This window comes from Amblyraja radiata, chromosome X, assembly GCF_010909765.2.
Source record: "Amblyraja radiata isolate CabotCenter1 chromosome X, sAmbRad1.1.pri, whole genome shotgun sequence".
In the NCBI taxonomy this organism is placed as follows: Eukaryota; Metazoa; Chordata; class Chondrichthyes; order Rajiformes; family Rajidae; genus Amblyraja; species Amblyraja radiata.
This window is the reverse complement of record NC_045999.1, coordinates 4,979,975-5,000,706: the sequence shown is the minus strand read 5'-3', so window position 1 is coordinate 5,000,706 and position 20,732 is coordinate 4,979,975. Positions and strand designations below refer to the sequence as shown.

At 49.9% G+C, this 20,732-nt stretch overlaps 1 protein-coding gene and 1 long non-coding RNA gene across 4 annotated transcripts; both read left to right on the top strand.

Moving 5' to 3' along the window:
* The first annotated feature begins 1,455 nt into the window (after positions 1-1,455).
* On the top strand, positions 1,456-18,856 carry stoml1 (stomatin like 1). Its single transcript, XM_033014748.1, has 8 exons — positions 1,456-1,653; positions 8,346-8,452; positions 10,569-10,718; positions 13,239-13,442; positions 14,185-14,371; positions 16,132-16,314; positions 16,604-16,834; positions 18,486-18,856. Exons 1-7 carry the CDS (start codon positions 1,596-1,598, stop codon positions 16,798-16,800), a joined length of 1,086 nt encoding a protein of 361 aa, XP_032870639.1. The 5' UTR covers positions 1,456-1,595; the 3' UTR covers positions 16,801-16,834; positions 18,486-18,856.
* Positions 1,733-4,829, top strand: LOC116968130. Of its 3 annotated transcripts, none has more exons than XR_004410412.1 (5): positions 1,733-1,767; positions 3,523-3,569; positions 3,686-3,716; positions 4,547-4,577; positions 4,709-4,829. It is a non-coding gene; the product is annotated as an uncharacterized LOC116968130 (long non-coding RNA). The 3 variants fall into 3 exon arrangements; XR_004410413.1 differs by lacking the exon at positions 1,733-1,767 and adding an exon at positions 2,798-2,818; XR_004410414.1 differs by lacking the exons at positions 1,733-1,767; positions 3,686-3,716 and having other exon boundaries at positions 3,518-3,538.
* Positions 18,857-20,732: the final 1,876 nt, after the last annotated feature.

Sequence of the window (20,732 nt, the reverse complement as noted above, 5' to 3'; positions counted from 1 at the left end):
CGAGAAAAAGAGGAAAGAGATTGGATTTTATTGCCTTCCATCACAGTGAGGAATGTGGGGAATCCACTGTGGCGGATGTTTATGTTGACTTTTATGTAGTTCAAGGTTTCAAGGTGTTTATTGTCACATGTACCAATTAAGGAACAATGACATTTCAGTTATCGTACAGCCATACGCAGTGAAGTAACAAGACACACAACCACATAAAAGTTAACATAAACATCCATCACAGTGGATTCCACATTCCTCGCTGGGATGGAAGGCAATAAAGTGCAAACTTCTTCCTCTTGTTCTTGTGTGTCTTGTTGCTCTTTTTTAGTATGGCTGTATAGTGATTCGAGTCTCACTGAAAGCAACAGGTGTCCTAAATTTTCTGAGGCGCAACTTTCATCATTGTTCAACTTCTGTCAAGGAGAAGCTATACTTCGCCCTCGTTAGACCTCATTTGGACCACGCAGTTGCAGCATGGCACCCATGCACAAATAAAAACATTTCTTCCATCGATCGTGTCCAAAGACAGGCAGCTCGATTTGTTACTAACACCTATGAGAGAGAAGCGAGTGTTACCAAACTTCTGAATTCACTGGTCGGGGTGGAACCCTCTCCAAGACGGACGTGAAGCTCACCGTTTGACCTGTTTTTACAAAATGTTAAATGGTCAGCTCGACATAGATTACAAAACCTACACCAAACCCAAACCAATTAGGAGCAGACGAGGGCATTCGATCCAATTTGAGATTCCAGCTACCAAGACAGATGTGTACAGCAATTTGTTCTTCCCTCGCACAATTAAAGCATGGAATAATCTTCACTCAATCAATCAATCAATCAATCAATCAATCAATCAATCAATCAATCAATCAATCAATCAATCAATCAATCAATCAATCAATCAATCAATCAATCAATCAATCAATCAATCAATCAATCAATCAATCAATCAATCAATCAATCAATCAATCAATCAATCAATCAACCTACCTTTATTGTCATCTTGCAAGCAACAGTTGTACAGTGCAAAATGAAAAGACGTTTCCCAGGGAATAGCGGAGCATCGCACATGAAATTTAAAACATTTCACACATAATAACACTAAAACCAATCCAGTCCCTGATGGAACCATACCCTACCATAGTTACCCAACCAGATGCAACTAAATTTAAGGTAGTTCTTTCTTCCCCAAAACCCTTTCTGGCTTAAGTTTTCCCTCCACCACCTCCAGTTTAAATTACATTTGGAATATTTTGGAGGACCAAGGATCAAGAACTGCACCTTACTTGGTATAGGTGGTGACAATAACCTCACCTTTGAGTATGGGTGAAAGGGGCCGAATGGTGGTGCAGGGCCGAATGGTGGTGCAGGGGAGCCTCCCGTCCTGCGGGCGGCGCTGTGGTGGGGCCGGGGCCGGGCGGGCGGCGGTTGGGCAGCACTATGGTGACGGGAGGCGGCAACGAGCCGGGTCACAATGTGGGGGCGGCGGCACCGAGCGCGGGGCGGCCATGGGGGGGGGCGGCCCGGCAGCTGCCGAATGCCGGCCCGATCCCCGGGCCTAGCCCCACCTCCAGCGCCACCGCCACCGCGGCAACAACAGCAGCATGTGCTACCCTGAAGACGACGCAGCCGAGGCCGCCTTGTTGCAGGAGCAGAATGACGGTGAGGCCGCGACTGGGGAGGGAGGGGGAGGGAGGAGTGTCTCGGGGCCCAGGTGTGTAGGGAGAGGGGCCCAGGTGAGACAGGTGTCACGGTGCCCAGGTGTGAAAGGGAAAGGTGTCTCGGGGCCCAGGTGGGGGGAGAGCGGCCCAGGTGTGACAAGGAAAGTTGCTCTGTCCCCAGGTGTGAAGGGGAGAGGGGCCCAGGTGTGAAGGGGAGAGGGGCCCAGGTGTGTAGGGGAGAGGGGCCCAGGTGTGTAGGGGAGTGAGGCCCAGGTGTGTAGGGGAGAGGGGCCCAGGTGTGTGGGGGAGAGGGGCCCAGGTGTGAAGGGGAGAGGGGCCCAGGTGTGAAGGGGAGAGGGGTCCAGGTGTGTAGGGGAGAGGGGCCCAGGTGAGACAGGTGTCACGGTGCCCAGATGTGAAAGGGAAAGGTGTCTCGGGGCCCAGGTGTGTAGGGGAGAGGGGCCCAGGTGTGAAGGGGAGAGGGGCCCAGGTGTGAAGGGGAGAGGGGCCCAAGTGTGAAGGGGAGAGGGGCCCAGGTGTGAAGGGGAGAGGGGCCCAGGTGTGTGGGGGAGTGGGGCCCAGATGTGACAGGGAAGGTTGCTCTGTCCCCAGGTGTGTGGGGGAGAGGGGCCCAGATGTGTGAGGGAGAGGGGCCCAGATGTTAGAGGGGTAGAGGTGTCTCGGTGCCCAAGTGTGAGGCGCAGGGGCCCAGGTGTGAAAGGGAAAGGTGTCTCTGAGCCCAGGTGTGAGGAAGTGGGGCCCAGGTATGAGAGGGGTAAAGGTGTCTCTGAGGCCAGGTGTGTAGGGAGAGGGGCCCAGGTGTGTGGGGGAGAGGGGCCCAGGTGTGTGGGGGAGAGGGGCCCAGGTGTGTAGGGGAGAGGGGCCCAGGTGTGTAGGGGAGAGGGGCCCAGGTGTGAAGGGGAGAGGGGCCCAGGTGTGTAGGGGAGAGTGGCCCAGGTGTGTAGGGGAGAGGGGCCCAGGTGTGTAGGGGAGAGGGGCCCAGGTGTGTTGGGGAGAGGGGCCCAGGTGTGTGGGGGAGAGGGGCCCAGGTGTGTGGGGGAGAGGGGCCCAGGTGAGACAGGTGTCACGGTGCCCAGGTGTGAAAGGGAAAGGTGTCTCGGGGCCCAGGTGTGCGGGGGAGAGCGGCCCAGGTGTGAAAGGGAAAGGTGTCTTGTTGCCCAGGTGTGTAGGGGAGTGAGGCCCAGGTGTGGGGGGGGGGAGAGGGGCCCAGGTGTGTGAGGGAGAGGGGCCCAGGTGTGTAGGGGAGAGGGGCCCAGGTGTGTAGGGGAGAGGGGCCCAGGTGTGTTGGGGAGAGGGGCCCAGGTGTGTTGGGGAGAGGGGCCCAGGTGTGTAGGGGAGAGGGGCCCAGGTGTGTTGGGGAGAGGGGCCCAGGTGTGTAGGGGAGAGGGGCCCAGGTGTGAAAGGGAAAGGTGTCTCCATGCCCATGTGTGGGGGAGAGGGGCCCAGGTGTGAAAGGGAAAGGTTTCTTGTTGCCCAGGTGTGGGGGAGAGGGGCCCAGGTGTGTAGGGGAGTGGGGCTCAGGTGTGGGGGGGAGAGAGGCCCAGGTGTGTGGGGGAGAGGGGCCCAGGTGTGTAGGGAGAGGGGCCCAGGTGTGTAGGGGAGTGGGGCCTAGGTGTGGGGGGGAGAGCGGCCCAGGTGTGTGGGGGAGTGAGGCCCAGGTGTGAAGGGGAGAGGGGCTCAGGTGTGACAAGGAAAGGTATCTCGGTGCCCAGGTGTGTGGGGGAGAGGGAAATGTCGCTCTGTCCCCAGGTGTGTAGGGAGAGGGGCCCAGGTGTGTGGGGGAGTGGGGCCCAGGTGTGGGGGGGATAGGGGCCCAGGTGTGTGGGGGAGAGGGGCCCAGGTGAGACAGGTGTCTCGGTGCCCAGGTGTGAAAGGGAAAGGTGTCTCGATGCCCAGGTGTGGGGGAGAGGGAAATGTTGCTCTGTCCCCAGGTGTGTGGGGGAGTGGGGCACAGGTGTGTGGGGGAGGGAAATGTCGCTCTGTGCCCAGGTGTGTGGGGGAGAGGGGCCCAGGTGTGAGAGGGAAAGGTGTCTCGATGCCCAGGTGTGGGGGAGAGGGGCCCAGGTGTGTAGGGGAGAGGGGCCCAGGTGTGTAGGGGAGTGGGGCCCAGGTGTGTAGGGGAGAGGGGCCCAGGTGTGTAGGGGAGAGGGGCCCAGGTGTGTAGGGAGAGGGGCCCAGGTGTGTAGGGGAGTGGGGCCCAGGTGTGTGGGGGAGAGGGGCCCAGGTGTGTAGGGGAGTGGGGCCCAGGTGTGTAGGGGAGTGGGGCCCAGGTGTGTAGGGGAGTGGGGCCCAGGTGTGTAGGGGAGTGGGGCCCAGGTGTGTAGGGGAGAGGGGCCCAGGTGTGTAGGGGAGAGGGGCCCAGGTGTGTAGGGGAGAGGGGCCCAGGTGTGTAGGGGAGAGGGGCCCAGGTGTGTAGGGGAGAGGGGCCCAGGTGTGACAGGGAAAGGTCGCTCTGTCTCCAGGTGTGTGTGGGAGAGGGCCAGGTGTGTGGGGGAGAGGGGCACAGGTGTGTAGGGCACAGGGGCCCAGGTGTGACAGGGAAAGGTCGCTCTGTCCCCAGGTGTGTGGGGGAGAGGGGCACAGGTGTGTAGGGCCCAGGGGCCCAGGTGTGTAGGGGAGAGGGGCCCAGGTGTGGGGAAGTGGGGCCCAGGTGTGACAGGGAAAGGTCGCTCTGTCCCCAGGTGTGTGGGGGAGAGGGGCACAGGTGTGACAGGGAAAGGTCGCACTGTCCCCAGGTGTGTAGGGGAGAGGGGCCCAGGTGTGAGAGGGGCAGAGGTGTCTTGGTGCCCAGGTGTGGGGGGAGGAATGTCTCGGTGCCCAGGTATGAGAGGGAAATGTTGCTTTGTGCCCAGGTGTGGGGCACAGGGGCCCAGGTGTGACAGGGAAAGGTGTCTCGGTGCCCAGGTACGAGGGGGGGGGGGTGGAGGAGGTGTGAGAGAGAAAGGTCGCTCTGTGCCCAGGTGTGAGGAAGTGGGGCCCAGGTATGAGAGGGGTAGAGGTGTCTCGGTGCCCAAGTGTAGGTGAGTGGGTCCCAGGTGTGAGAGGAAAAGGTGTCTCAGTGCCCAGGTGTGAGAGTGAAATGTCGCTCTGTGCCCAGGTGTGGGGGAGAGGGGCCCAGGTGTGAGAGAGAAAGGTCGCTCTGTGCCCAGATGTGGGGGAGAGTGACCCAAATTTGAGAGGGGTAGAGGTGTCTCGGTGCCCAAGTATGGGTGAGTGGGGCCCAGGTGTGAGATGAAAAAGGTGTCTCGGTGCCCAGGTGTGAGAGTGAAATGTCGCTCTGTGCCCAGGTGTGTCGCTCTGTGACCAGGGGGAGGGGGGGGGGGGAAGGGGCCCAGGTGTGAGAAGTGGTAGAGTGGTCTCGCCGCCCATGGGTGGGGGAGAGAAAAGAGTATCGGGTGGCAGGGGGAAGTGGGAGAGAGTGGTCTCTGTCCCCAGGTATGAGGAGAAGTGGGGTCCAGGAGCCCTGGGGTGGAGGGAGAGGTGTCCGGAGGGGGGAGGGAGAGACGGGGCTATCCACAGGTGACCCTCGAGACAGAGTGACCCGCATACCCATGGTGCGCAAAGGGGAAAGGGTAATCCAGGTATTCCAGGGAAGACTGATCTATATTACCAGTGTGTCTGGGGAAGAGTTGACTCAGGTGCGGGTGACCTATGTACACAAGTATATCTGGGGAAGGGCTGACCCAGGTGTGCCTGTGGAATGGGATTACCCAGTCACCTGGATTCTCAGGTACTCGCGACTATTGGGAGAAAGTCCAGAATACCAGGTATGTTGCGGTCTGACCCAGGGGTGCAATTGTGTCAGGCGTGTGACCCAGGTATCCATTGTGTTCGGGCAGCATTTCCAAGCATGTAGTCCCAGGCACCGGAGTTTAATTCTCTGATAGTGGTGGGAAGATTCTGTTCGATCGAAGCAAAGGGAATTAAGGATCAGGTTCCTGAGTGTGAAACAAGTAAAACCATCCAACCTGTACACGGGCATGGGTCACCGATTACCTGATGTACAAAAATTAGACTTTACATGAATTCTCCCAGGCATTTTTAAAGCATTTTTCAAGATAGTATAATAATAATAATAATAATACTAATAATAATAATAATAATAACAATAATAATAATAATAATAATAATAATAATAAAATTCTTCTTGGTACTCAATATGGATATGGCATATGTTCTATTATTTATTAGTTAGTTTATTGTAATCTGCACCGAGGGTTTGTTGTGTGCTAACCAGTCATGCTAAACCAATTATGGAAGTGAAATAAATACAAGTATTTTTTAGAGAAACTGCCTCCACGTGAATCATCAGCTAGTCTTCTGCCTTTAATAAAACAGCAATGCAGCTTTTGTCAATGTATGGTCATTGATTAACACAAATTTTGATTTTATTAGGAAATTATAGGCCTTTTAAAAACGTTCTTAACTTTCTTTAATATTTAAATTTGCCCTTTTAATTAAATTGCAAATGTATTCTGTAGCCCAGCAACAGTTGTTTTCAAACCAGAATAAAAATAGGACATGTAAATATTTTTTGAGAGAGGCGTATTTTTTTCCCCGGAGATGTGTCTGATCCGGGCATAATCAGTTTCCCTTTGCTGCACTCCTTTGCTTGCTCACTTGCACGAGATACTGATTAAGCATCATTTGAAAATGTATATCCTTGTTTTTTTGAAAACCCTTTGCGATCTATGGAAACACCTCCAGGCTCATGTTCCTCTTTAACTTGTCTCTGTGATCAAGCTTTTGAATACTGCCCCAATATGTAGTGTGCCTTATTGTTCATTTTATTTTGACCACGCTATTGTGAACAGCTTTGGCACCTTTTTCCTATCTGAAAGACATGTTATATTAGAAGTTGGTGTGGAGGCAAGGAACCGCAGATGCTGGAATATTGAGTAAAACACAAAGCGCTGGATTAACTCAGCAGGTGAGGCAGCATTGATGACGTCACGAGTCAGGACTCTTCAGATAGTTGTCACCCTCAGGTCACTTGTTGGCAGAGGACCCTCAGGACAGTTGTCACTTGTTGGCAGAGTGCCCTGTGCCACTGGATTAAACACTGCATGTGTAGGAAGGAACTACAGATGCTGGTTTACACCGAAGATGGACACAAACTGCTGGAGTAACACAGTGGGAAAGGCAGCATCTCTGGAGAGTTACTCCAGCATTTTGTGTCTGTAAACACTCTGCATGTTCTGTTGTCTTTGCTCTGATCAGAAACTTGAGGAGAAATGATCAGACTCAACTGTGTTATACCTTTGCAAACTATCTGTGGAAGCCATCGGAATTAGGCCTTGTTGTTGAAACCAAACAGAATGATTGTTGTTGCTACTGGACGGTTTTGTGCCCCTGGGTCTCACTTATGCTTGGGCATGTGATGTTGTTTCCTTGTCAACCACAGTTGAGTAGAAGCCTTCAGATTATTTAACTATTTCATCAACACAAGATCAATTGGCTTTGAAGGGTAAGCACTCTGCTGTTGAAATCAGAGAGTGCACACAAAAACTTTCCCGAAGACGGAGTCCCGACCCAAAAGTTTGTCTGTACATTCCTTCCACAGATGCTGTCTGATGAAGGGTCTCGATCCGAAAAGTCACACCTTCCTTCTCTCCAGAGATGCTGCCTGTGTTATTCCAGCATATCGTTTCTATCTTCAGTTTAAACCAGCATCTGCAGTTCCTTCCTGCACATGCTGCCTGACCTGCTGAGTTCCTCCAGCACTTTGTGTTTTGCACAAGTTTGCAGCACCGGCAGCTTCTTGTGTCTCCACAAAAGAAGGCTGTTGAGTTTATTTAAGGTCAGTCGTCTCATCACCAAGACGCCACTGTGGGAGTTCCTCGGGACATTATTCTGGGTCCAGTCACCCTCTCCTGCTTCGACAGTCGCTTTTCTGCCATTGTATGGTCAGCGTGGGGATACCAGAATGTTCGATGTTTGCAACTCCTCAGCAAACGATGCAGCCCCTGCCATCATGCAGCAAGAGGTGGACAACAATCAGGCTAATAAGGCGGCACGGTGGCGTAGTGGTGGAGCTACTGCCTGTGACAGCGGCAGATACCCGGGTTCGATCCTAACTACAGGTGCTGTCTCTACGTAGTTTGTACGTTCTCCCCATGACCTGCGTGGGTTTTTTCCGAGATCTTCGGTCTCCTCCCACATTCCAAAGACGTGCAGGTTTGTAGGTTAATTGGCTTGGTATAAATGTAAAAATGTAAAAGAGAGGGTGGAACAGGTTTTTGTGCTGCATGCCTGCCTCTGTTCTTCTGTTATTTTGGAAACAATTATCCTAATAATCCAAAGAGCACCTTGCAGTTTGTTTAATGCACATTCAGATTCAGCAGATTGCAGAAAAGTTTGCAATTAAAGGCATCTGTTTCCATGTATTCTGTAGAAACAAGGAACTGCAGATGGTGGTTTACTCAAAAGAACACAAAAAGTGCTGGACTAACTCAGTGGGTCAGGCAGCATCTCTGGAGAACATGGATAGGTGATGTTTTAGGTCGGGATCCTGCTGTCAGGATAATCAGTGTGAAGAAGGATCCTGACCCAAAATGTCACCTATCCATTGTCCAGAGATGCTGCCTGACCCGCTGAGTTACTTCAGCATTTTGTGTCTGACATATTCTGTCTTGGTTGTTTAAACTAAATGTGTTCGCTTTTTCCCTTCAGAAAAGTCGCAGAGCTGTTTATCGTTTACTTGCATGTGGATTATGACCGTTCTCTTCATCTTTCTGGTGATCATCACTTTTCCAATCTCAGCATGGTTCGTCCTGAAGGTATGTAGCACAGAAGTGCTTGCGTTGTTGCTTGTATCTAATGCCGTTGATGTGATGGGTATTTAGTTCGGAAGGGTAGAAGCTCCAGTGGCATTAGAGTGGGCTGTTATCCAAGTTTCAATAGACCTGGGCAGGGGCTTGGAACAATTCAGCCCAAATTCCTACTTCTGACAGGTATCCTGTGATTCTGCAGAAACTATAGTGTTGATCTTTAAGATTTTTTTTGGCTGCTTTTTGAACTTTTTCTTTCTTGAAATGAAAAGGAGGAACACTTAAAAAACAAACTGCGTATGTTGATTTGCTATCACAAGGCGTAGGAACAGAATGAGGCCATTGTGCTCATCGGGTCGACTCTGCCATTTGGCCATGGTTAATCTATTCAAACTGTACACCCTAGGGATAATTAACAGAAGCCAATTAACCCGGAGAAAACCTAAGCGGTCACAGGGAGAACGGAAAAACTCCATCCGGAAAGCACCCGTAGTCAGAATCAAACCTGGGTCCCTGGTGTTGTAAGGTAGTAAATCTATCGCTGGGCATTGTGCTGCCCCAAAGTCTAATTCTTTACCGTTGATCGAAACAAAGAGGTTTTGTTTCCGCTGGGGTAGAGACTTGGGCTTTTTTGTTTTGCACTAATATTGGGGATTTTTAAAAAATGATTGAACTATTTTTAAATTTGATTTATAATGTCATCTACTGAGTACCGTGTTTAGAAACCAGTTATGCTGCTGCAAGCAAGTAAGAATTTCATTGTTCTGATTTGGTACACTTGACAATTAAATGGAATGGGTGTGAAAAGGATGTTTCCAATAGTGGGAGAGTCCAAAACCAGAGGGCACAGCCTCGGAATAAAAGGACGTACCTTCGATATGGAGATGAGGACGAATTTCTTTAGCCAGTGGGCTGTGAATCTGTGGAATTCGTTGCCACAGATGGCGGTGGAGGCTAAGTCATTGGGTATTTTTAAACTGAGATTGATAGGTTCTTGATTAGTAGGGGCATCAAAGGTTATGGGGGGGGAAGGCAGGAGGATAGAGGTGAGAGGGAAAAATAGATCAGCCATGATCGACTGGTGAAGCAGACTCAATGGGCCAAATGGCCTAATTGTGTATCGCTCGTGATAAACACTCTTAATAATAATAATACATTTTATTTATGGGCGCCTTTCAAGAGTCTCAAGGACACCTTACAAAATTTAGCAAATAGAGTAAAAACATGTAAGCGGAATGAAATAAATAGTAAAGACATCACCAGTACACAAATTAAAGACAGGATTCAATCCAAAGACAAAAATCAAAAACACAATATGAAGAGAGAGCAGCGGCAGCGTACACTCTCCCTTCCGGCAGCCATCTTGGACACAGAATAAAATAATCATTTACACACAAAAAAACATCCCCCCACAACGGTTACCACTGTGGGGGAAGGCACAATGTCCAGTCCACATCCCCAGTTCTCCCATAGTCAGGCCTATTGAGGCCTCCACAGTTGCCTCTACGGAGGCCCGATGTTCCTGGCCGTTCTCGCCGGGTGGTGTTGCTCCGGCGTCGGGAGAGTCCTCACAGCGGCTGGGACGGCTGGAATGGCCGATTCCCTACCGGAGTCCGTGGCATTCCGAAGCCGACAGGGCCGCGTCGGTTGGTGCTCCGAGGCTCCCGATGTTAAAGTCCACAGTCCCGCAGCTCGACGGTGTTGATCACGGCGGTCTCAGCATACCGGAGCTCCAGCGCGGCGACCTAGGCAAGGCATCGCCCGCTCCGCTCCGCGATAGCGCTCCAGCGCTCCAGCGCTGTGCCGCCACCGAAGCTGAAGGTGCTGGGCGGTCCCCGCCAGGAAAACGCCGCTCCACTCCCGCTGGAAGGCCGCAAGGACGGGTCCACGGTGCAGCCCGGGGAAAAAGCTGCCTCACCGACCAGGTAGGGACCTAGAAAATAGTTTCCCCCCTTCCCCCCCACATAAAAAGTCAAATTCCCCAACAAACATAGGACAAAATTCACTAAAAACTAATTTAAAAAAGTGAATTGAACGGACAGCTGCTGGTTAGCAGCCGTTCCCCAGGATGGCTCCTCCTCCTCCACTGACTCTTGACTAATGCTGCTTCTGTTTCCCACTGCAGAAGGTGCCGAACAAAGAGCGATTTGTTGTCTTCCGTTTGGGAAGAATTATTGGCAGCAAAGGCCCTGGAGTCATCCTCTTGCTGCCTTTCATTGATCAGTGGCAGGTAGTTGATATCCGCTCCAAGATTTTCACCGTTGCACTGTTTGAGGTAGGTTCCCTTCTAGACCCCGACTTCTAGAAGAGATGCTTTTGTGTTTTTTTTTTAGCAAAACAATCACATGAGGACTTGTTCAAGATTAATTAAAAACCTGTTGCTTTCTGTCCTATTAAACCTTCGCTTGAGCAAATCCTAGCTTCACCCCCATCAATGTCTTTGGGATTGAAGATAGACACAAAATGCAGGAGTAACTCAGCGGAACAGGCAGCATCTCTGGATAGAAGGAATGGGTGACGTTTCGGGTAGAGCTCCTTCTGCAGACTCGTACACCAGTTCTATTCCACTCTTTAGGGACAAGAGTCTAGGAATCAATGTCTTTAGAAATACCTATCTTTACATTGGGTGCACCTTGTATTCAGCACCAAGCAATTGTAAAGCATGACCTTGTCAAAGTACTCTTGGCTTGGAGCTGTTCTTAATTATAAACATAAATCTGTGTGAGAAGGATTAGAAATCCCATAAAAATCAGCATAAATCTCAGTTTCCGATCAGTACAGAATTTGAAATCACCAGTAAACAGTGGTAAAGAGTAACAGGCATCATGGTTTTGTTTAATACTTTACTTTAGAGATACAGCGTGGAAACAGGCCCTTCAGCCCACTGAGTCCACGCCGACCAGCAATCACCCCGTACACTCGTACTTTCCTACACACTAGAGACAATTTACAATTTACAGAAGCCAATTAACCTACAAATCTGTACGTCTTTGGAGTGTGGGAGGAAACCGGAGCACCCGGAGAAAACAGGGAGAAAGAATGAAGAAGGGTCTCAACCCGAAACGTCACCTATTCCTTTGCTCCATTGATGTTGCCTCACCCGCTGAGTTTCTCCAGCATTTTTATCTACCTTCCATTTTTCCACCATCTGCAGTTCCTTTTTAAACAGGGAGAAAGAATGAATCATTTTCACAGTTTGAGCGTTGGCAGCAAAGTTAGTATTTAATACCCATCCCTCGGGGACAGAATTCCACTATGAAGCAACCACATTTTTGTAGGTCTGTGGAGTTACCTGTAGGCCTGATCTGAGGAAAGGATAAAAATCTCCTTCCCTGAAGGGCATTAGCAATGCAAATGGGTTTTACAACACGACAGTACTTTTTTCTATTCTAAACTGGATTAATTGAATAGAAATTCATTAACAGGCAGAGTAGGATTTGAAATTGTCTTTCGTGATTATCAGTAGGGAAATTTCAATAGTTCAATAGTGCTTCATTTGTCACATATACAACTGCACAATTCAATTATTTTTGCTTTTTTGGGGCGTTTTTCAAAGTCCAGTTGGATGTACTGGAGCAGTTCCCACAAACCAACGTCCCTCTCCTCGCCCGACCACATTTGTGGGTGCCTCATGCAGCCGACCTTAAAGGCATTGGAGGCATTATGGGCCTGTCCCACTTGGCGATTTTTTTAGGCAACTGCCGGCGACCGTCATAGTCGTAGCTGGTCGCCGAAAAGCCGGCGGCAACCTATGTCAAGCTACGCTCATTGGCGTCAAACCCACTGTCGGCGAAAAATTTCCAACATGTTGAAAATTTAGCGTCGAACATGAAGACGCTACGACTTTTTGCGCAACTGAGAAGACTACCCCCCCCCCGACAACCACCCGACAACCACCGGCGGACATGTGGTGACAAACTAGTCGCGAGGAGTTGCCTAAAAAATCGCCTAAGTGGGACAGTCCCATAACCCCGGTTCACCCTCCTACTGGCCCATGCTCCTCACATCCGACGTCTCCAGTTCCCTCCCAGTTACGTAATTCGAATCTTCAGACAGGTTCCCTGTCCCACCGACTGATGAGGTCCCATCGAAAATGTAACCACTGTGTGGCTGTATTTCAGACATACGCACCATGTCTTTTTAAAGAAAGATAAGCTGATTTTTAAAAAAGGTCTTTAAAAAATCACAAAGTGCTGGAAGAACTCAGCGAGTCAGGCAGCATCTCTGGAAAATATGGGTTGAGGTAAAGCAGGATCGCGACCCGAAATGTCACCCATCCACGTTCTCCAGAGATGCTGCCTGGCCGCGTGCGTTACTCCAGCACTTTGTGTGTTTCTAATTATGAACCAGCATCTGCAGTTCCTTGTTTCTACAAGAGAGTTTAATCACTTGCCCTTGGTGTTCAGTGGCATTACTAGTGCTGAGTTGCCTGTCATCATTAAATTAGAAACTGAAGTGAACTTGCCTTGTAACCAGCACGAAGACAGACACAAAAACTTGGAGTAACTCAGCAGAACAGGCAGCATCTTTGGAGAGTAGGAAGGAATGGGTGACGTTTTGGACTAGTCTGAAGAAGGGTCTCGACCCAAAAAGTCACACATTCCTTTTTGTCGGTTTAACCCAGCATCTGCAGTTCCTTCCTACACATTGTAAACATCGGTTTCTACATTGTATTTTCTTAATTTTAATCATCATGTCACCTCATAGAGAGCCAGGAAAAAAACCCCAGCCATCCACTAATCTCACAGCGCATTCCTCAGGAAAAAAAGAGTAAACTCTCACCTCTCTTCCACAGGCATCTTGTAAAGACAGAGCTCAGATCATTGTCGGTGCTGAGGTCAGCTGCCACGTCTCGGACCCAGAAGTTTTTGTGACAGCTGTGGAAGATATTTGGCATGCGTTGGAACGCACGGCCAAGTCTGTGATGATAAATCTCCTGCTCAAGAAATCTCTGGCCAAAATCAAGAAGAATAAGAGTAAATTTGAACAGCGATTATCAGTGAGGATCTCTTTTTATTTAAACCTTTATCTTGATATGTCCAATGAACACTGATGCCAGGGCCAGCTTTGTGTTGCACTCTGTCTCTGATTGCCTTGTCCTGTCTCTGATTTGTGTTTAGTTTATTATTCTCACGTGTACCGAGGTACGTTGACAAGCTTTTTGTTGCGTGCTGCCAATCGTGCAGAAGTCCCAATGAGGTTGAGATCTCACCCGACCTATCACCACATCTGAAGTCGGATCTCTGATACTGTAAGGCTGCAAATCTACTGCTGCGCCACAGTGCTAGAAAATTGGTGGTGGATCTATACTGCATTTAGGCACATTTAAACAGCCTCGTGGAAGTCATGTAATGCCCCTGTCCCACTTAGGAAACTTGAACGGAAACCTCGAGACTTTGCGCCCCACCCAAGGTTTCTGTGCAGTTCTCGGAGGTTGCAGGTAGTGGAAGCAGGTAAGGAGACTGACAAAAACCTCCGGGAACCGCACGGAAACCTTGGGTGGGGCGCAAAGTCTCCAGAGGTTTCCGTTCAGGTTTCCTAAGTGGGACAAGGGCATTAAGGTCCAATATGACTTCCTGACTATTATACTCAATGCCCCAACCGATGAAGGCATCTTTATTTCTTTGCAGTCGGTGAGGAATGAAGGAGGGATCGACTGCCTGGTTATTTTGAACACCTCCATCCCAGAACAGAACGCCTCTGAAGAATAATGCATGTGATTTTGCTCTTTTAACCTGCAGTCGGGGATCAACCAGAAGACCAAATCATGGGGTGTGCGAGTGGACCGGGTGACTATGGTCATTCACAGCGAGGATCTTCACCTGTCCAGTGCTACAACCAGCAGTCGAGTTCACCATGACGCACGCAGTAGTAGCTCCTCAGTGACATCACTTCAGCAACCCTCCACGCCTTCAACTGACTCTGAAGGTTAGCACAGAGATGGAGAAGGGGGGAGGAGAGAGAGAGAGGGGGGGGTGAGGGGGGAGGGGGAGAGTGTTCCTCTAACACTCGGGAACATTTGGAAAAGCGGCTGGGAAAAAATACACCTCCCTAAAGCTCCATTCCTGCAGGCACCGCATCTCACATCTGCAACTTCAGCACTTCCTATGTTGGAGGATCATCTCCACTGCAGTTTACTGAAGATGTCCTATAACCCAAAACCCACCGGAGGAAGGTGCAGACCTGTCCTTGCACTATAACTCCCTGCTGACGGGTACTTAATCTTCCATCTCTCTGTCCCTTTCGCTATCTCTCTTTCTTTCACTCTCTGTCTCTCTGTCACTCTCTGTCTGTCTCTCTCTATGTCTGTCTGTCTCACTGTCTCTCTCAGACTTTTCCAAGCCGCTGAGGAATGTTTCACCCGACGCCGATGTTTCATCTTTACGGCAAGAGGGCCCTGAAAATCATCGGACTGGCTGCACGGCCACAGATGGGCCCTGACCTCGGGATGTTTCACAGAGGAAGAGGACTTAACTTTCTGGTGCCTTTCCCCCGCAGTGGAAATGTTTTGATTCTGCTGTGGGGGGATGTTTGTGTTGAACTCTGTAATATGTTGTGTCCATTTTTATTCATTTTTTTTTTTAAAAACCTTTTTCTATGGTTTGCAATGGAACTTATTATTATTTAAATTATGTAAAGCGCTTTGGGGTCAATGCAAATTGGCTTAAAATGCGCTATATAAATAAAGTTTACTTACTTACTTACTTACTCTGTCTCTCTCGGTCTGTCTCGGTGTCTGTCTCTGTCTCTCTTTGTCTGTCGCTCTCTGTCTCTCTCTCCCTCTTGCTCTGTCTCTCTCTCCCTCTCTCTGTCGTTGTGTCCTCTTTCTAGTGCTTCTCCTGTCTGTCTCGTACAAGCCTGAACGTATTTTGAATTGGGGAACAGCTAACCCGGGAGCTGAGTGGGTGAGGGAGGGTAGAAGTGAAGGGTTTGATAGCACCAAGGCTGCAGAGGCATGGATGAGTTTGTTTACGATGGGATACTGGGATGGAAAGCTCTGGAGTTTAGAAGGATGAGAGGGGATCTCATTGAAACATATAAGATTGTTAAGGGCTTGGACACCGCTAGAGGCAGGAAACATGTTCCCGATGTTTTGGGGGAGTATAGAACCAGGGGCCACAGGAGAAAGCCATTTAGAACGGAGACGAGGAAACACTTTTTCTCACAGAGAGTGGTGAGTCTGTGGAATTCTCTGCCTCAGAGGGCGGATGAGGCAGGTTCTCTGGATGCTTTCAAGAGAGAGCTAGATAGGGCTCTTAAAAATAGCGGAGTCAGGGGATATGGGGAAAAGACAGGAACGGGGTACTGATTGGGGATACACAAAAATGCTGGAGAAACTCAGCGGGTGCAGCAGCATCTATGGAGCGAAGGAAATAGGCAACGTTTCAGGCCGAAACCCGATGAAGGGTTTCGGCCCGAAACGTTGCCTATTTCCTTCGCTCCATAGATGCTGCTGCACCCGCTGAGTTTCTCCAGCATTTTTGTGTACCTTCGATTATCTTCTTCTTAAATACTGATTGGGGATGATCAGCCATGATCACATTGAATGGCGGTGCTGGCTCAAAGGGCCAGATGGCCTGCTCCTGCACCTATTGTCTATTTATACCTACAGTAGTTCGGTGAGCAGATTTTGGAAATACCTGCAAATTTCATTGACTGCCTTGATAAATGATTTATCTTCCTTCCAGAGATGGGCAAAGGGGCAGGATATGAGGATACTGAGGATGACAGGTTCAGTCCAGACTGGGTGCTCACCAAGGTGCAGAGTCTCCTCACCGAAGATCTGGTGAAGCAGATTGGAGCCGTCTACCTGTTCGTTGTCAGCCTGAAGGATGGAAATCGGAATCTGTATCACTTGGATCTCACTAGAGGTGAGTCGTGTTTTACTGTATACGTTGGTAGACAAAAGTTCTGGAAAAACTCAGCGGGTGAGGCAGCATCTATGGAGCGAAGGAAATAGGCGACGTTTCGGGACGAAACGTCGCCTATTTCCTTCGCTCCATAGATGCTGCCGCACCCGCTGAGTTTCTCCAGCACTTTTGTCTACCTCCTTAAACATTTACTGTCTACCTTACCAGTTCTACAAGTTCTTTGTTCACGCAGTAAGATAGTTTGCCGGCCGATAGTTTCCCTTGACCCGCTGCTGCTGCTCGCTTTCAGATTCGGGCTACGCGGGCTACGGGCTGCCCAAGATAGAACCCGACGTGACGATGGAAGTCACGGAGAAGACCATGCGGGCGCTGCTGACGGGATCGACAAGGCCTTTCTCCGCCTACATGAGCGGCAAAATCCGCCTGCAGGGCGATCTGAAGACCGCCATGAAGCTGGAGGACCTGATCAAGCTGTTGCCGCCGTGACGCAGCCCGCCCTGACAGCCTCCCCGCTCCTGAGGTTACACACCTTGTATTTTACGCACAGTTTTTGTTACTTCGCTCAAAAAAAAAAGTTCTATTCTTATCGATTGTTAATAGTTTACAGACTCCTATGGAAGAGAATGAATAAACTTGTACCACTAGGTTATCATGCGATGGGATATTCACTTCAGGACGCTCTTGAGTCTCCCGTCTCCCTCACCAAACCCTCCCCCCCCCCCCCCCCAGGGCAACTCAAGATCATGAACACACAGTCAAACAAAGGCAGTGGATGCAACTTCGGGTATAACCTCCCGGAAGAGATGTAGATCGGTGCCTAAATGTGCTGCCTAATCTACGCGGAGTTAATGAGAATTAAAGATTCATGTAGGATTAGAGTGAATGGCTGCTTAATGATCGGCACGGAGCCAGCGGGCCGAAGGGCCTACTTCTGTACTGTCTCGCTCTGTGTTGCTGTCAGTGGGGGGCTGTGAAAGAGGTAAGAGGGAGCTGGAATGAACAAAAAACAGTCCCCTAATGCTCTGTGTGTTTGTGGCACATTTCTCCTTCATCGGCCTTCAGCTGTGTCAAAAGCGCTTAGATTTTTTATATCAGAGTAGGGACGCAGAACAAACTATTAATATGTTTGTTTTAATTAACAACCAGTCAAGTGTTTGCACTATTTACAACTCTTGTACGTGGCTGGCGATGGGCGCAAGTTGTGAAGTATGTTCTTGAAGTGCAAGAACAATACTGACCCGTGTGCACACTCTGGCAACTTCACCGCGAGGGTCTCCTGAGATATTGTTTATCTGACGGGTTGTAAAGATAAGCACAAGTTTCTTTCGAGCAACCGTATTCCCACCAGCTCCCTCCTGGAACTGGACTTAAAATATCTCTCATTCTCCGCCAGCCCACCAGTAGGTAAACACAACTTGAAGTTGGAATGAAATAGGACCTGTTATGGTTTCTCTGCAAGATTTGAACAAAATGTGACATATCTACAGGAATTTAATTCCAAATGACTTTTGTTGAAATTCCTTTGTAGGATGAGAGTGGATTGGAATGTAGTGGAGAGGGTGAGGTGTGTCCTCACAATTGCCCGCCTCTCTGTGGGGGAGTCCTGGGTGGCGGTGCTGTTGGGTGAAAGGCATAGAAGGATGCAGTTCCAATACGGGCAAGTGGGATTGGCATAGATGTGGAGCAAAAGTCGGCATGAATGTGGTGGGATGAAGGTCCCGTTTCTGCGCTGACCCCAACGGAACAAAATCCATGCAGTTACATTAGTTGCAGGCCATCTCCCATCTGCTCCAGCTATCTCTCAGATTCCAGCCAGGCAGCTTGTTACACACCTCAGAAAGTGGCAGACGTGTCTTTGGGAGAGATGCACGCACCACGCCGTCTTTGTTGGCGGGACGTGCAATCTGTTACCGGCTCCACTGTGCCCTTGTGCCACCACGATGTCCCACACCAGTGTGAACGACTGTCCACAGTACTTCAACCACCAGCAGCTAATCTCCCCGCCACCCCTGTTCCTTCTCCACCTTGTCTCCGGGGAACCCAAACCCTTCCACTCAGACCAGCACACCAAAGCAGGGATTGAATTTTCCATAGACCAGGAAATCAACTTGGGCCACCTGCTTTGAGCAAAGTGAATTATTTAAAAAAATGATCATTGAGTTTTCACCCAGGTGACCTATTATCATTTTGAAATTTGTGGAGTATTGCTGTGCCTTCTTTGGTGGCGTGACTTCAGCGGTATAGCAGCAGAACGCCTCAGCACCAGGCAGCGCAAGGGCACTACGGAAATGCAGACTTTCAAGCCAGACTTGGGGAAAGTCGCTGGGACTAATACAACCGGTGGCCTCCACACTGGAAAAATGTCAAACAGAAATTGCAATTGGTCTGAGCACGAGCCTGTGTGAAGGAGCGGAGTTTTGTACTAGTATAAAACGTAATCACGACTGAGGAGAAATTTAAATGTATCTAGATTTATCCTCGATGGGTTGATGCCTGTTACAAAATGATTGTACCTCAAAATAAATTCTTATTGTTTTTTGTATTTCTGATGAACTTTTTTTGAACTAATAATTTGATAGCTTGCCTGTGGAGTTGCAGGCGATACAGTTGTCTGTGCTGGCTGCTGTTGGGATGTCACATCGTCGGGGTGGGTTTCTGAAGCTTTACGCTTGTCTCTGGTGTCCCGCTTCCCCCTCTGTTCTGCCCCCCCCCCCCCCCTCCCACTAGCCTTAGCTCTCTGGCCTTCAATCTAAAAATATATCTCATACATCTTTCCTTACGATGTAGAATGAGGCTACTTGGAGTCAAAGACTCGGCCCACGCCAGGCATTCCACTTTCTCCCGCTCCCAATCCAGCAGAAGGTGCAGAAGCTTAAAAGAGCGGACCACTAGACTCAGGGACAGCTTCTTCCCCTCTGTTATCAAGCTTCAGAATGGTCTTTCTGTAAGCTACTGTCTGATTCACCTCTACCCCATTGGACTTTGTCTCCAGAACTGATGGCCTACAATGCTGAGAACTATATTCTGCACTCTGTATCTTCCCCTTTGCTCTACCTATCCTACTTGAGTTTGACTTGATTGTATCTATATATAGTAATATCTGGTCTGATTAGCATGCAAGACAAAGCTTTTCACTGTACCTCAGTACACGTGACGGTAATATACCAAGACCTAAACCATCGAGTCTATAAAGCCACAGAGAGTAGACACAAGCAGAACGTGTAAACTCTACACAGTGTTTGAACCCAGATCACTGGAGCTGCAAGGTAGGAGCACCCACTAACTGGACCACTGTGCCTGTGGAGTCTACATTGATAAGATGGCTGTGCTCCAGAGCTGGGCAGTGAATCAGTGAACAACAGCCCCACCTCGCCCTAAACATGCCTTAGCCACGAATGCCCAAGCTCAAGATAGGACTGATCACCCGTGTGTTTTACTATAAATTACTGAATCTTTGTGGGAACAGGGCGACACAGTAGAGTTGCCTTAAGGGCCTGTCCCACTAACGGCCTCAGTGACTGTCTTCGACCTTCAAGCTCGAGGACACGCCTGAAAAACCACGAGTTGGATTGACCGTCAGTGATGAAACCGCGAGCTGGATCGACTGACCACACACACACACGCTCACACACTCACACTCGCGCGCACACACACGCTCACACACACGCTTACACTCACACGCGCGCACACACGCTCAAACACGCTCACACACACACTCACACTCGCGCGCACACGCTCACACACACACACGCTTACACTCACACGCGCGCACACACACGCTCACACACACATGCGCGCACGCACACACACAAACAGCGCAAAGGCGGGGGCCAGGGAAAGCGGGGGAGTGCTGCCTGAAATTCACACTGGCGATGAACAGGAAAGTAAAAGACGGCTGCCACATAACGGTAAGTCCTTTAGAGAGCGCGGAGGATGGGGGGGAGGAGAGAAGGGAGGGGAGAAGGAGTGGAGACACATTTAAGAAGCCAGGCAACTTTTAATAAAGTTTAGTGGGCATTTAACATTACCGGTCAGTTTACTTACCTTTTTTTCTCAGCGAGCTTTACTTTCGACTACCATCGATTACCTACGACTAACATGCCGACCTACTACGACTAAACCTACGAGTAAAAAAATATCGATTTTTTCCATGGCGACCTTTTTTTACTCGCCGGCATTTTTCACAATGTTGAAAAATACGCCGCGACCTAGCTGAGGCCTCGAGTACACGGGGACCACTCTCGAGCACGAAGGAGAGTTACAAAGACCTCCTAGGACCTCGTGTCGACCATGCTGCGAGTATGAGTCGAGGGCAAACTCGTCAGAACTCGCGGATTAGGTCGCAGCAGTGGGACAGCCACAGCCCCAGAAACACAGGTTCAATCCTGTCTACGGGTGCTGCCTGTATTGAAAGCACG

Bases quoted from the DNA above. Each gene is read 5' to 3' on its own strand.
- stoml1 (XM_033014748.1), top strand. From the start codon at position 1,596: ATGTGCTACCCTGAAGACGACGCAGCCGAGGCCGCCTTGTTGCAGGAG. The intron at 8,453-10,568 runs GTATGTAGCACA...TTCCCACTGCAG, and splicing joins CAGCATGGTTCGTCCTGAAG to AAGGTGCCGAACAAAGAGCG. The intron at 14,372-16,131 runs GTTAGCACAGAG...TCTTCCTTCCAG, and splicing joins GCCTTCAACTGACTCTGAAG to AGATGGGCAAAGGGGCAGGA.